Raw genomic sequence first — 15425 nt, forward strand, 5'->3', positions numbered from 1 at the left:
GAAAAATAACTTAGGCTAATTATGTGCTTACTGTGTTCAGTAAGTAATAAGTATAATAAATAAATAAATAAAGTACTAAGTACTTTGCATGCAAGTCAGATTGTATTATCCCCATTTTTAGAGTTGGAAACAAAAGTTCAAAGAACTTTTCCTGAGATAACTACCTGGTAAAAGCAATGATAAGATTCAAAGACAAATATGTTCTATTACAAAGCTCAAAATTTCTTTATTATTCCATCTTGCCTGAAAGATATTGAGAGGTTAAATGGTTAAGAGATAAGGTAAAAGCAACTTACATTTTTTTACAAAAAGGTTACTTCAGTCCATTTTGTTGTAGATATACCGCTTGTGTTAGCCCTGTGGTTCTTCCATAATACCATCTACTCAGTGCATTTGAAAGTAGGTTTTCGGTGCAATAACATTATAGCAGTAATTCTTTTTTTTTTTTTTTTTTAACGTTTTTATTTATTTTTGAGACAGAGAGAGACAGAGCATGAACGGGGAGGGGCAGAGAGAGAGGGAGACACAGAATCGGAAGCAGGCTCCAGGCTCTGAGCCATCAGTCCAGAGCCCGACGCGGGGCTCGAACTCACGGACCGCGAGATCGTGACCTGAGCTGAAGTCAGATGCTTAACCGACTGAGCCACCCAGGTGCCCCTAGCAGTAATTCTTCATAAGGGAGAGGAGGAAGGAAGAGAGCCTATGTATTTGGGAAAGATCCACTCTCCTAGGGACATACAAAAGATGACTATTTCCATATGTTTTTCTGACTTACAGCTGTTGTTTCTTCAGTGCCTTTTGCCAGGTTGAGAATGTTCCTCGTCTGGATCATTTTTTCATCTTGTTCTTTCAAAGAGCACTTCAGCCTACTAAACTACATTCCAGTGCCAGTTTGAACGCACAACGATATGATGCTTCCAGTGCAGTGCTTTTAGACAGTCTCCCCGGAGTTCGGTGGCTCACACTTCCACAGGAAATCAAGGTAATCCTGGGTGTCGTAAATAAAAATCAGAACCAGTTGCCTTGTAATTTTTTATCTTCTCTCTTTTTTAGCCTTTTTGTATTTTCAGGATTGTGGGTAAGAGTTGAAGCCATTGATTGATGAAGTAGGTGATCCAGTACAGTGAACTTAGACAAATATTTCTTTCTAAACAGAAATTAGCTCTCTCATCTTACTGTAACATTTAAGCATTTTCTAAATTTGTAATACTTCTCAGAAATCATAATTATATGGTGTGACTTGCTTTTGTTTGTTTATCAGATGTTCTTTAAAAAAAAATTTTTTTTTTAACCTTTATTCATTTTTGAGAGACAGAGAGAGACAGAGCATGAGCGGGGAAGGGGCAGAGAGAGGGAGACACAGAATCTGAAACAGGCTCCAGGCTCTGAGCTGTCAGCACAGAGCCCAACGTGGGCCTCAAACTCATGAACTGCGAGATCATGACCTGAGCTGAAGTCAGATGCTCAACCGACTGAGCCACCCAGGTGCCCCAGATGTTTTTTTTTAATGTCATTTTTCTTAAGGTACACTGGAATAATAAAGAGAGTAGATACTTTGTTCTCTTAAGGAATGTGAAAAAACAATTATTGTAACCTTGTACGTTAGCCTACAGAGTTCAGTAGCAGGAATAGCAACCTGTAAGCATTAATATTTGTGAGATCAGAATTAACAAGTGGGTACTTTTCTTGTTGTCTATTATTTTTTACAAGAGCATCAAAGCCACAAAAAGGAGTACATGAAATATTTGCTAGATACAGAAAAATGCAGGTCACAAATGAGTAATAAGTCATGGAGTGTGAAAAGTATTGAAAGGCATGACTAATGTTTCCAAAGCTTTTGTCATCTCAGTAAGACACAGTTTGTGAAATAGTCCTGCAGAGAGTGCCTTGGCCTTTAAAAAGAAAAGGAAAAGGAAAAAAAAGGATTCTTTTCCACAAATCGCATTTATGCCACAAGCTTTAACTGCCAATAGTTTTCAATTTATATATATGTATTACAGATTAAACTACAGATTAAATTTATTCTGTTTTTAAATTTTGAATGTTTCATGGAAGAACAAACACATGAAAGAGTTCGGGCAATCTCCATAGAAACAAAAGCTAAATCCTAAGTAAGATTTTTCTAATAACCCTGTAGGGAAGCTAAACTGTGCCAGATTCCAGGGGAACACTTTTCTTCATGTTTTAATCCATAAATAAAGATTAAAAGTCCTTTTATATAGAACATAGGAAAGAGACAGGGAAGAATGTTTATTTTCCAGGGATCTAACTGTTGAGAAATATACAGCAATAGAGGGGGAAAAAAAAAACCTCAAAATAGATTGGGTACATTAAGATGGGTTATTTTCCTGTAAGAATTTTGATAGGTTCAAAAATTTCCTAATTCAAAACTAGAAAGCAATTTTTTAACCTCATAAGTTATTTTGCATTGAATACAGAGTGAAGTTCATTTTGTAATAATTGAGATTTAATTGAAAAATGACAATATGTTAAATAATTTTTTTCCATGTAATTGCAAAGCTTAAAACAACATGTTCTATTTTCGGACATTTCTTAAATATCACAAAGGAGAAAGATACTTATTCAATTCTTCAAGTAATTATTAAGCACTTTTATGAGGCCATTACTAAACAATAACCGAGTTAAATGGTTGTGGTTTTTTGTTTTTTGTTTTTTGTTTTTTTTCCACATAGATGGAACTAGACACAGCATTGAGTGACTTAGAGTCTGCAGATTTTGCTGAACTGGTAAGAAAGCTAGTGGATTTTAGGCTTAATGTTGATTTCATATATTGTAAATCAGCCATTATTCTAAATATTTTTCAAGTGGGCATGTAATAATCTTGAAATACGTAGCATTGGATCTCTATTTTGACATGAACAAAATTTATTTTCCTTGCCTTAAAAAAACTTCTTATTTATTTAATTTTTATGTATTTATTTATTTTGATGTTTATTTATTTTTGAGAGAGAGCAGGGGAGGGGCAGAGAGAAAGGGAGACACAGAATCCGAAGTAGGCTTCAGGCTCCGAGCTGTCAGCACAGAGCCTGACACGGGGCTCGAATCCATGGACCATGAGATCATGACCTGAGCTGAAATCAAGAGCTGAATGCTTAATCGACTGAGCCACCCAGGCGCCCCACTTATGTTCTGTTCTTAAATGTCTCTAATCAACAGTATCTTACAAGAATAAAAAATAAGATTGCTTTCAGCCAAAAATATATGCACATTATTTTTCACCCTAATACCCTAGTATGTTCATTTCTAAAGAAGGCACTATGAAAAGTTCAGTTACTAAAGAATATAATTGCCATTTTTAATTATTATAGCTTTACTAGGATTTTTTTAATCATGAAAAACAAAGAATATAAATCCACTGTGGTTTTGTTCCCCCAGTCTGAGGACTACTATGACATGAGGCGGCTGTATACAATTTTAGGATCTTCTCTATTTTACAAGGTAAGTTGAAGGCTGAAATTTTTATAAGTGTCCAACTGCCATATGAAGAGACCTAAAGTAAATTTTCTCAAACTTCTACAAACATGAAAAATACATTTATCTCTTTTCCTTTGAATGTAGTTACCCTAAAATTAAGGTCTTCAAAAAAACCCAGTACCTACAGATTTACAAATACAATAAATATTTTTGATATTATTACATTCATTACATACATTGCATTTGCAGATGTATAAGCAGAAACAGTAATGGAGGAACCAAGTGCGTAGGAGAGAAGAGCAATACTCTCTCGGTTTCTTTTTGCAGCAGTGCACTTTTTTTCTTATCCTCAGACATAACCATGTATCTTTTTAGTAAATCTTCTAACATTTCATTGACTTCCATGCAAAGCAAATTAAGCATCAAATGAATTTAAGTGTTTTGGCACTTCAAGAAGATTTTTAAACATGATTTAAAACATATCTAAAAAAGAATCAGACAGTACAGAATGGTACACAGTGAAAAGTAAGTCTGTCCTCACTGTAACTTCTCTTCTCCACTTTCCATGCTCAAAATTCAGTTCTTTTCTAACTTTGCCAAATAGTCAGGTTTATACTACTCAGGCCATCTTGCTTTGTGCTAAAGTCTGTGGTAGACTTAACTTATCATAAATATTTGATCTCTAATTGACCTCAGAAAAAGAACATTTATTTTTGCTATGTCTTTATTCTATTTGAAACTGGAATATTTTAAGCTAACTGAAGTACCTGTAAAACTCTTAGAAATATATTATGACATAGTTGACTTCTGTTCTTTGCGGTTAAATTCAAGGGTTATTTGATCTGCAGTCATTTGCCTAAGGATGACCTTATTGATATTGCCGTATACTGTCGCCACTATTGCCTACTGCCGTTAGCAGCAAAACAAAGAATTGGTCAGTTGGTTATATGGAGAGAAGTGTTTCCTCAACATCACCTCCAACCTTCTACAGACTCAAACACTGAAGTCTTTCAGGAACCTGAAGGAAGATATTTTTTGCTAATCGTTGGCTTGGTAAGTTTACTTAGGTTTCTGTGTGTGCGTTTTGGAGTGGCTTTTTTTTTTTGGCCATTTACTATCTTAAAATACACAAACAAATATGACAGTTTAAAATTATGAGCGTGCCAGATACCAGTATTCAAGAAAATGTTATATGTCCCTTATTCCTTTTCTTTTACATCCATTTAATACTCGTGAAGAAATATTAATGAAGCCCAGAATAAGATTTTATCAGGTTCTTAAGATCTTTTGTTCTCATTTCTGTAGTGATTTTATCCTCTGGTTTGTCTTGGGAAAGAGAGACATGAAAAGAATATAGAATCAGAAAAAACATGTGACTGTAGATAAAAGGACTTCTAATCACTGTGGCTCTTTGAAAGCTACCTTAGGGAATTCCATGTACCAGAAAGTAGTCTTTGATGGTATACCAAGAGAAGGCAATATGAGATTTGTTTTCAAGGATGATCAGGAAGCATTGAGAATAACTAAGAAACTGAGGCAGTTTTTAATAATCATATGATTATACCATGTTTTTTGTACTTATGAATTTATGCATGCACACTACATATAAACATTTTCATGTAGCTAAATCTCTATTAATATTTTTGTCTTATAGAAGCATTATATGTTATGTGTACTATTAGAAGCTGGAGGCTGTGCATCCAAAGCTATTGGGAATCCTGGACCAGACTGTATATATGTGGATCAGGTCAAAACAACTCTTCACCAGCTGGAAGGAATAGATTGTCGCATAAATGAACGGCTAACATCTTCTCCAAGCCCCTGTTTGTCTTGTGCTGACTGGTTCCTTACTGGATCACATGAAAAATTAGATAGTTTGACAACCTCACCTATCCTCAGTAAGCTTCCAGGTACTTCCAAAGTAGCAACCTCTCCAACATGCAGAAGAATTCTTTTTGGTGACTATTCCTTAAAGACACGTAAGCCCAGTCCTTCCCAAAGCAGTGGAGGATCTGACAATGGTTGTGAAGGTGGAGAAGGTATTCACGTGAGTCCCCACTCTACACCAGATACAGTACGGAAACAACAAAGAGAACCTCAGGGCTCTGATGGTTCAGAAGAAAGTGGGGCCTTGCTTAAGGTGTGTGTTCATTTGAGTGTGTACATTTGGGAGCTACTGTCTTTCCAGTTCTTATTTTATAATTGCAAGAAAATTTCTAATGGCAAATCATTCTTCATTTGATCTAGTGGTTGTTTTGGTTATTGTTAGCAAACCAGTGATTTAGAACCAAAAAAGAGAGGGGCGCCTGGGTGGCTCAGTCGGTTAAGCAGCCGACTTCGGCTCAGATCATGATCTTGCAGTCCGTGGGTTCGAGCCCCGCGTCGGGCTCTGTGCTGACAGCTCAGAGCCTGGAGCCTGTTTCAGATTCTGTGTCTCCCTCTCTCTGACCCTCCCCTGTTCATGCTTTGTCTCTCCCTGTCTCAAAAATAAATAAAACATTAAAAAAAATTTTTTTTAATAAAAAAATAAAAAAAAAAAAGAAAGAAAGAACCAAAAAGAGAAAGAAATATCAAGTAATAAAATAGTAGCATCCAGGACAACTGCTTGACACTACTTACAAGTAGGAAAATTCTTTAATCCTTCCTGCTTTCCCTGTTCATCTTTCTTCTGTATTCACAAGGTTAACAGAGAACATCCTAGTTGTGTGGGATTTTAGATGCCTGATTTAAGTAAATAAGCAATAAAATATTCAGCAGAAACAGAGAATCAGAAACTTAAAAAAATATATTTATGTAAATATATGTGTGTATATGTGTTATTCTATAGGTTTTTATAGGGTTTTTTTTGTTTTATTTTGTTTTTATCTGAATCTATAAAGGCTGGTCTCCATTGTCAATAATTTAAAATGTGATTATAAAACAAAGAGAATGTTCATTTTTCAGATTGTTTATTTTTATCCTTTTTCCATGTTTTTGGATACAATAATGTATCCAAATGATCATCAAAGTAGTCACCCTGGGAGGTCTTCTACTATTCTAGTGATGCTCTACTTTCAGAACACTTTTGAAACTTGCTTGTCATTTGGATTGTTGGAAGTGATGTCAGACAAGACATGAAGAAGGTAGAATCTGAGAAGGGGCACCAATAAAATATGAGATTCTGAGTGTCATGGCATAAATAGCCATAGCTTCCATCTTCTAATTCCAAACAATACAGCAGTCTTGGAGTCTGAAGTGGATATATTTAGAAAATACCCGCATTCGTACTATATATTCATTATCCCAGTTGGTGAAATTGGTAGGAAACATAGTTTAAGAAGTAGTAGGCTTAAGAAGCCATGAATAACTCTGAAGAGAAATTAAATAATCTCTATAATCGAGCCATTCAACAAATTTGATTGAACACCTATTATGTGCCAAGGGCCATGCTATACAGAAGAAATACAAAGATGGGTAAGACATAGCCCCTGCCTTTGAGGAGTGCAAAGTCTAGAGAGGGAGACAAGCACATTTACACATAAAATATAACAAAACTTGGGGCACATGGGCAGCTCATTTGATTGGTTTTGGCACAAGTCATGACCCCAGGGTTGTGGAATCAAGCCCCACATTGGGCTCTGTACTGAACATGGATGAAGCCTACTTGAGATTTTCTTTCTCCCTCTGCCCCTCTTCCCCTCTCACACTCTCTTTCTCTCTCTCTAAGATAAAGAAAAGAAAAAAAAATGAAAAAAAAAAGTGTAACAAAACTTGATAGTGGCTCTGGTAGATTTTCAGGAAGAACTATGACATCCTTCTATGACATGGCCCTAGGTCACTGTTAGCGAAGAATAAGCCAGGAGGTATAAGTTAGCCTCAAACATATTTAAAGGAAACATTGCAAAATACTAAATAGTTCTCTTAGAAAGTTTTCAGTTTTTACACTATTTCTGCTGTTTGATTCCATTCTTAGATGCAAACTGATCTACTTAACTGCATTTTTCAGGTCACTAAACGGAAGTCTGCTCTTCCAAATCCATTTCATTTGGGGAACTTGAAAAAGGACTTTTCAGATAAAGAACTGGAAATATATAACACAATGAAGTAAGAAGCATCCTTGTATTCTTTTTTTTTTTAAAACATTGTGTCTTCGAGCAAACTTTACAGTAAGAAAGTACAAATCCATAACATATAGAGATTTAACTCAAAAATGTAATTGTGATATATCTTACATATTAAAGGTAATGTCTATGCTAATTCACTAATGTTTTTCATTATACAATAGGGAACCCGTACTCCTATTATAAGAGATAAAAAAACAGAGTGATGTTTCAAAATGTGAAAGTCCCCTCTTATCTCTTTTCCACAGGTAACCTCCCTTTTGTATGTCTAATTTTTTTATTATAGTATTTACAATTTTTAGACTTTGGTGGATGCTGCAGTCTGCTGCACAGATATTCCATAGCCCAGGGTACTCCTTCCAGTGTTTAGGGATAATGGCTGCTAACTATTCACAGCTGAGTCTCTTGTTCTGCTTGGAAGTTTATTGACTCAGCCAAGATGACAATTTCTCCTTAGAAATAGCCCACATCTGAGGACTAATAGATAAGTTGAATACAAAGACTTGGCCTAAATTCGAGACAACTCTAAAAGGCCATCCAATCTCATAGTTCCAAGTGGTATCTGCTGAGATTTTGTTTCAACCGCAGTGTGGTTCAGCTTTTCCCTCTGCTCAATCCTGCTTCCTCCCACACTTGTGGGACTTCCTCCCACAAGTGTTGTTCCCCAGAGTTCTCCCTAGTAAACTTCCTTGCTGCATCTCCCGGACTCAGAAGTCTGGGGGTAGGAACTGAGCCTATAACACCCATTTTAGGAAAGAAATGAAACCTCAAACTTACATTAAGTAGGAATTCTGAAGTAAAAGGAACAGAGTGAGAAGAGCATGTGTATAATTATTAAAACATAAAATGTCTATAATTATTAAACTCTGTAATTATTAAAATGTAAAATGTTACGTATTCACTTCTTGTGCAACTATTATGTGGTGACGAGCTGTCTGAGCTTTGCCTGATGTTTAATTATGATGTCATGTGTGGGATCAGTTAGTATAACAAACTCCATTGCACACTTCTATTTGAATAAGCAGACACATAAATCACACAAAAAAAGTTCAGCACTATTACTTTCTTAATCATGAAACATCTTTTTAAAGATTATGAATGTTTATTTTTTTGTTAATGTTTATTTATTTTTTATGTTTATTGATTTATCTTTGAGAGAGAGAGAGAGGGAGAGACAGAAAGAGAGGGGGAGAAAGAGAATCCCAAGCAGGCTCTACACAGTCAACATAGAGCTGGACGTAGGGCTCAAACTCACAAACCATGAGATAATGACCTGAGCCGAAATCAAGAGTTGGACGCTTAATCAACTGAACCACCCAGGCACCCCAAAACATTTTATAATAAGTTCAAATATATATGTCACAGAGTTGTCAAAAACGGCTTTTTTTTCCTGACGTTAGAGCAAAAACAAGGTAACTTGTCTGCATAAAATAATGTAATGGGAATCTAATGTGTTAAATTTAATGCCTTCAAAAACTATGGTTAGTTTTTTAATAGCTAAAAATGTTTTTTAAACAAATCTAAATCAAACCTTTTGTAGAGCTTTGAAATACTTTCCCAAACGCTCGTCTTCTATTTAACAACTACCACTCTGAAATTTTATTACCCCCACATCTTACTTTTTAAATGTGTGTGTTATTTTTACCTTATCTCTAGTAAAAGAAAATGTTTTACAAGTTCAGGCTTGAACATAAATTCATATACAATGTAAATCATAGGCTGTCTATTTAAAAAGATCCTACAGAGGTGCCTGGGTGGCTCAGTTGGTTAAGCGTCAGACTCTTGATATTGGCTTAGGTCATGATCTCCGGGTCATGAGATCGAGCCCTGCCTGGGGCTCTGTGCTGAGCATGGAGTCTGCTTGGGATTCTCTCTCTCCCTCTCCCCTTGCTCCTCTCCCACTCGTGCTCTCTCTCTCTCTCAAAATAAAAAAATGAGGGGCGCCTGGGTGGCTCAGTCGGTTGAGCGTCCGACTTTGGCTCAGGTCATGATCTCATAGTCTGTGGGTTCAAGCCCCGCATCAGGCTCTGTGCTGACAGCTCAGAGCCTGGAGCCTGTTTCCAATCCTGTGTCTCCCTCTCTCTCTGCCCCTCCCCCAGTCTCACTTTGTCTCACTCTGTCTCTCAAAAATAAATAAATATTAAAAAAATAATAATAATAAAAAATGAAACATTAAAAAAAATTTTTTTAAAGATGCTACAGATGCATATTTATTTTCTTTATTGACATGAAAAATGTTCATACTATGTAGTTAATTTTAAAAGTATGAAATAAGCCAGTGTAGATTGTCCTAATTTCTGTGTGTACACTTTTGTAAAATAAAAATATATAACATATTAAAAATAATATACACAAAACAGTTCATTTAATAACCAAGTCCTATACTCTACATTCTAATAATTATTTAATCCATTCAACCCCTATTGTTCCTACTGTAGATCAGGCTCCCATTGTTTTACCTGTTTTACTGCAACAGTCTCCCAACTCCCAGCCTACCATGAATCCATTTTCTGCTGCAGGAGTGACCTTTCTCAATAATAAATGACTTAATCTATGCTTTCACAAATATTTTGTCTTCCCATTGGGCAATTGTTTGATGATTTTTTAACTTGCAGTGTATCCACTGAGTTAATATACTCTGAATGAGTTTATGATTTTCAAGAGCTAAATTTCCTCACTGTGTTGTGGATTTTTTTTTTTTTTTTGAGAGAGAGAGAAAGTTAAAAAATACAACAAAAATGTTAATTCTAAACCTCCCTAAAAAGGAATCTTATTAATTTCTCTTTTTAAAGAATTGTTTCTGTTCTGTACCTTTTCTTAATTTTGAAGACCTCTAAAATAAAATGTATGTTTTAATTTATTTTCCTTTTTGAATAATCAAAATTCCTCTCTTCTTGATTATTTGAGTTACTAATTGAAAAAGATCAGCCACCAGTTGAGTTGTTAATGAGCCAGCCACCTTCTAGAAAAGTATGAGAAAAATTTGCAGATGATCTCCTTTCCGGTCTATCCCTGGTCTGAAAAAAGAACCAAAGCCATAAATCACTAATAAGAAGGAGAAATTATTCTGATCATGCCTCCTAATTAAGAGTTTAACAGGATTTTAACTAGCATGGATGATCAAAGGCAGTATCCAGGCTAAGAGATGTTACATGCCTTTTCTCTGCCTCTGTGCTTATGGCTGGAAAAAAAATCAACTGAGAGAATGTTTTAAAAATAGACATCAGAATTAGAATGGGGGCAGCTTGAGTGTTTGAAATGCAAATGGAGAATTGCTGTCCATATGTTTAAAGATTGCCCGTCAGAAGTCATCAGTAGAAAGGAAAAAGTAAGGGATAGTGGAGTAAGCTTCAGAGTTAGCTTAGCTCAGCCACTTAGCTGTGTGACCTCAGGCAAGTTAATCTGAGATCTCTGAACACTGATTTCCTCGTGGTTAAAATGAGGGGAGTAATACTATTTAATATCTCACAAGATCATTGTGAGAATTAAGACTAAGGTATTTTAAAGCCCCCCTCCCACCCCAGGCACAGAGAGGGCATTCAGTATGTGATACTATTAGTATTTTGTTGTTGCTATCATTGTTATTCTTTAGCTCTTCTTACCACTGGTAGAAATAAATATTTATAGATTCTACTGACTTGTCTGAGACCTAAATAGGGGAAGAAAGAATGGAGAAATGAAAATAGTAAGAGAACATGTAAGGGAAGGAAGACGGTGATGATGAATAGTAGAATACTACCAGTAATTGTCATAGTATTCTAGATTATTAACCCAGTTTTGCAGTCACTAATAATAATTTTATTTTTCTTCAGGATCATCAGTCTGACTGTTATGCTACAAACTTAAATGTGTTCATTTTGTTGGAAGGTGTTCTTGTATGTGGTCCACTCTGGACTGATACCTTATTTATGACTTGTAGGTATCTGGGCCAGACAGGGGCTGAGTTATTTATTACCAACCATGGAAAAAGAAGGGTTTAGCCAATTTGGGTTGTTTAGCAAAGGAATAATTAAGTGGTTTGCAATTGATGTTTATCCTCACATACCATGTAGTATTTGCCTACATTAACGAATTGATAATAACCCTAGCTGTACTTTAGTTAAGGAGGAAATGGGAATTAAATATTTGTACTAGTTTCCCTGTCCTAATTACACTCCTAATATTATATTGTAGATAAAAACTTAGGAGTCTATAAACATTCAAAATGAAGGAATATTTTTAAGCTTACTTAAATATTTTTTTCTTTCTTTTGTTCTTTTCAAGATTGACATCTGGTCCTGAGAACACACTTTTCCACTATGTTGCCTTAGAAACTGTGCAAGGGATCTTTATTACTCCTACCCATGAAGAAGTGGCACAGCTAAGTGGCTCTATCCACCCTCAACTAATAAAGAATTTCCATCAGTGTTGTCTCTCCATTCGTGCAATTTTCCAACAGACATTGGTAGAAGAGGTAGGATACTGCCATAAGTATACTTTTCTGTTTTGTTCCCAGATCTCTAAATATTATCTCTAAAAGGTCTTTAATCAGTATGCCCAATAATTACAGTTTTTATTTAAAAATTTTGTAACAATCACCCAATCTAACTAGAGCACCCAATCTAACTTGAGTGCCCAAAAGATTATACTCACCATATTTAACTTCAAAGTTTTGTTTCATAATACTGAGTTTGATGTCCTGGATTACTATTTCAGAAAATGGTGGACCTGTGTTCTTCTACAGCAAAGTAGAATATGGTAGTTTGTAATGTAAATTAGCCTCCATATTTGACATTTGTGAGTCAACCATTACTTGCGCAGTAGTATCTACCCATTGGTAACTCTGATAATTCTTTAAGTATTCCATCAGTAATATAAGGTATTTTGTAATATAATAGGGTAAAATATAGCAGTAGACACAAGACTGTTGTAAATGTTTCAGCCACTTGTTTCATTTCTTGCTTGCTTGCTTGCTTTTTAATCCAGGATGAAGTTTCATTTAATATTATACCTCTGGAAAGTAGTAATGTTGTATATAATTAAAAAATCAATTAGATTATCTTAATGGCAGGGAAAAGTATGTGTTGATTTCTGGAAAAGGATAAACATACAGAAATTCACTTGTCAGTGGTCAAATATCATACAGCCAAAAAAAAATTAAAAAATAAAAAACCACAAAACCCTCTCTGAAGATGCTAGTAATGTATATAGCAATATGTGTGTTAAGAATGCTAAGTTTGTGAAGAACTTGGGTTTAAAGTAGAACATTGGACTGGGAATAAGGAATCCTGGACTGAGCCTCAACTCTTCCTGTTTCCTTACTGTAAAGTAAGTGGGCTGAATTATGTCTTAGAACTTGTTCAGCAATAAATTCTGTGTCTGATAGGATTTCTTCTTTGAGCTATCAGAAATTAGTATTCAGCAAAATGTTATGTCTGACCATATATCTCTGTGTGCTTTGTGGTCTTACGATCCCACTTTCCTTGTAACATAACTGATTGATTCTATAAAGGAATGTCTCATTAATTTATTCATGTAATACTCATGACGCAAAATAAATATTACTCATGTAGAGGTCTGTTGTCCCTGTCGGTTGATTGATGAGGTCTCTTTGAGCCAGTTAATTAAAGCTCCATAAGGGTCTTCTCATCTTATTGTTATATTCCCACCTCTTCACGGGAAGGTCAATTTCACGGATTAGAAGTAAGAGATGGTAAAGCCCTCCTGTGGCCATTCGTACAAGTCCCTATTTAGGGAACAAGTGATTATGCTACCTTTGCACGGTCAGGATACCGCAGCCGTTTAACTAATGTCACCAGGCAGGCACTGCCTCTAATACAAGAAATGCTAGAGGTGATGTTTTTGGTAAACAGGCGGGGCTTGTGTTTGCCGAGTTCCTTTTACTTCTTTTAATCTTTCCTTATTTGCATACCTGTGTTGGGTTAACAATTGGTTTGATATTTGGTTTATGGTTAGGTTATATTTATCTTGTCGTTAACTATCAGTGGTTATCCGCTCTGATATAAGCTTATGCAAGGAGAAGTATTTCTTGTTACTTATATTAGCATTATTGCTTCTATTGTTGAATAGATTGACCCAGTATTGAGTTAGGAGTTGGTTACATTTTTTGACATTAAGGTGTTTTGATTGTTGAGCTTGAACACTTTCTTAATTGATGGCTGCTTTTAAGCCAACTATGGTTTATGTTTATGCTTACTCTCTAAGGAAGGCTGTATCCTAGTTCTAAAAAGCTGTACCTTTTTAGATTATATTTTAAACTTACATTAGAATTTTAGGAGGTTTTTGGGGTAAATTTAAAGTTGAACTGAAATTCTGTTCTGGGTAACCAGCTATCACCAGGCTCGTTAGGCTTTTCACCTCTACCCACAAATCTCACCATTTTGCAACATAGACGAGTTCATCCTGTAAAGATTGTTCATGGGTAGCTCGTCTGGTTTCGGGGGACCTAGCTAAAGTTCTCTTTGTTAGGTTGTTCTAGCTAATTCATTATGCAAAAGGTACAAGGGGTAATCTTTGCTGTGTAGTGCTTTTAATTTTTCTTTCATCTTTCCCTTGCAGTACTCTCTCTATAGCGCCAAGTTAAATTTCTATCTCCTATACTTTTAAGGGTAACTTTTATTTTATTGTCTAATGTTAATTTAATTTATGGGTTTTTGGGCTAGCTTTGGCTCAAGATGGTCAGTTTAATATGAAATCTTCTGGGTGTAAGCCAGATGCTTTGTTAAGCTACATCTTGTTTATCCAAGCATACTTTCCAGTATGCTTACCTTGTTACGACTTGTCTCCTCTTGTGGGTTTAGTGGTTTGAATAGGTTTTTTTTAAGGGTTTTTGTCACTTGAGGAGGGTGACGGGCGGTGTGTGCGTGCTTCATGGCCCGATTCAATTGAGCTCTCTATTCTCAATTTACTACTAAATCCTCCTTTAGTCCTTAGTTTCATAAGGATTTTCGTGGGTATTCTAGTTACAGAAAATGTAGCCCATTGCTTCCCATCTCATGGGCTACACATTGACCTAACTTTTTTGTGTTAAGATACTTGTGCTTACTTTTCTTCCTTTTTTAGGGTTTGCTGAAGATGGCGGTATATAGGCTGAATTAGCAAGAGATGGTGAGGTATATCGGGGTTTATCAATTGTAGAACAGGCTCCTCTAGAGGCATATAAAGCACCGCCAAGTCCTTTGAGTTTTAAGCTGTTGCTAGTAGTTCTCTGGAGGATAGTTTTGTTTAGTTAAACTATCTAGGTTTAGGGCTAAGCATAGTGGGGTATCTAGTCCCAGTTTGGGTCTTAGCTATCGTGTGGTCGGAGATGTTAAAGTTACTTTCGTGCTGTATTTTTACGTTAACTGTAGCTTTTTACAGCCTAGTTAAGGCTAGTTAACTTTAGTATGAGTTTTTCTCTGTAACATGCTTTACGCCGTGGGTCTATTAGTTTGGGTTAATCTTATGACCGCGGTGGCTGGCACGAAATTTACCAACCCTTGTTTAATATAGCTTAGTCGAACTTTCATTCATAGCTTAATTTTTATCACTGCTGTATCCCGTGGGGGTGTGGCTGAGCAAGGTCATGAGTTACAGTGGTTGTGTGCTTGATACCAGCTCCTTTAGGTCGCTGAGTGACCTCGAGGGCATTTTCACTGGGGTGCGGAGACTTGCATGTATAATCTTATTAATAACTAATGGAAAGGCCAGGACCAAACCTTTGTGTTTATGGAGTCTGACGACTCATCTAGGGATTTTCAGTGCCTTGCTTTGTATATTTAAGCTACATTAACGGGGAGGAAGTATTGTATTAAGTTGATTAGGTGTGGGAAAAATATTGCTCGATAGGGACGAATTAGAGCTTAGGTTAGTGTATCTATAGATAGCTGCGAACAGAGATATAAATTAGTA

The 15425-nt window shown here is 35.9% G+C and overlaps 1 protein-coding gene and 1 pseudogene across 2 annotated transcripts in view; one reads left to right on the forward strand and one right to left on the reverse strand.

Annotated features, from left to right (window-relative positions):
- INTU (inturned planar cell polarity protein) overlaps nucleotides 1-15425 on the forward strand; it is a 99241-nt gene that overhangs the window by 67944 nt on the left and 15872 nt on the right. For both annotated transcript variants that reach the window (XM_078445766.2, XM_060654227.3), the window contains exons 8-14: nucleotides 793-982; nucleotides 2694-2747; nucleotides 3397-3459; nucleotides 4267-4488; nucleotides 5090-5575; nucleotides 7421-7518; nucleotides 11799-11988. In XM_078445766.2, the coding sequence (XP_078301892.2) occupies nucleotides 793-982; nucleotides 2694-2747; nucleotides 3397-3459; nucleotides 4267-4488; nucleotides 5090-5575; nucleotides 7421-7518; nucleotides 11799-11988 (1303 nt within the window). The remainder of the gene's footprint in view (nucleotides 1-792; nucleotides 983-2693; nucleotides 2748-3396; nucleotides 3460-4266; nucleotides 4489-5089; nucleotides 5576-7420; nucleotides 7519-11798; nucleotides 11989-15425) is intronic.
- On the reverse strand, nucleotides 14270-14748 carry LOC144616224 (18S ribosomal RNA; annotated as a pseudogene).

This window comes from Panthera onca, chromosome B1 (genome assembly GCF_046562875.1).
Source record: "Panthera onca isolate mPanOnc1 chromosome B1, mPanOnc1 haplotype 2, whole genome shotgun sequence".
Classification (NCBI taxonomy): domain Eukaryota; kingdom Metazoa; phylum Chordata; class Mammalia; order Carnivora; family Felidae; genus Panthera; species Panthera onca.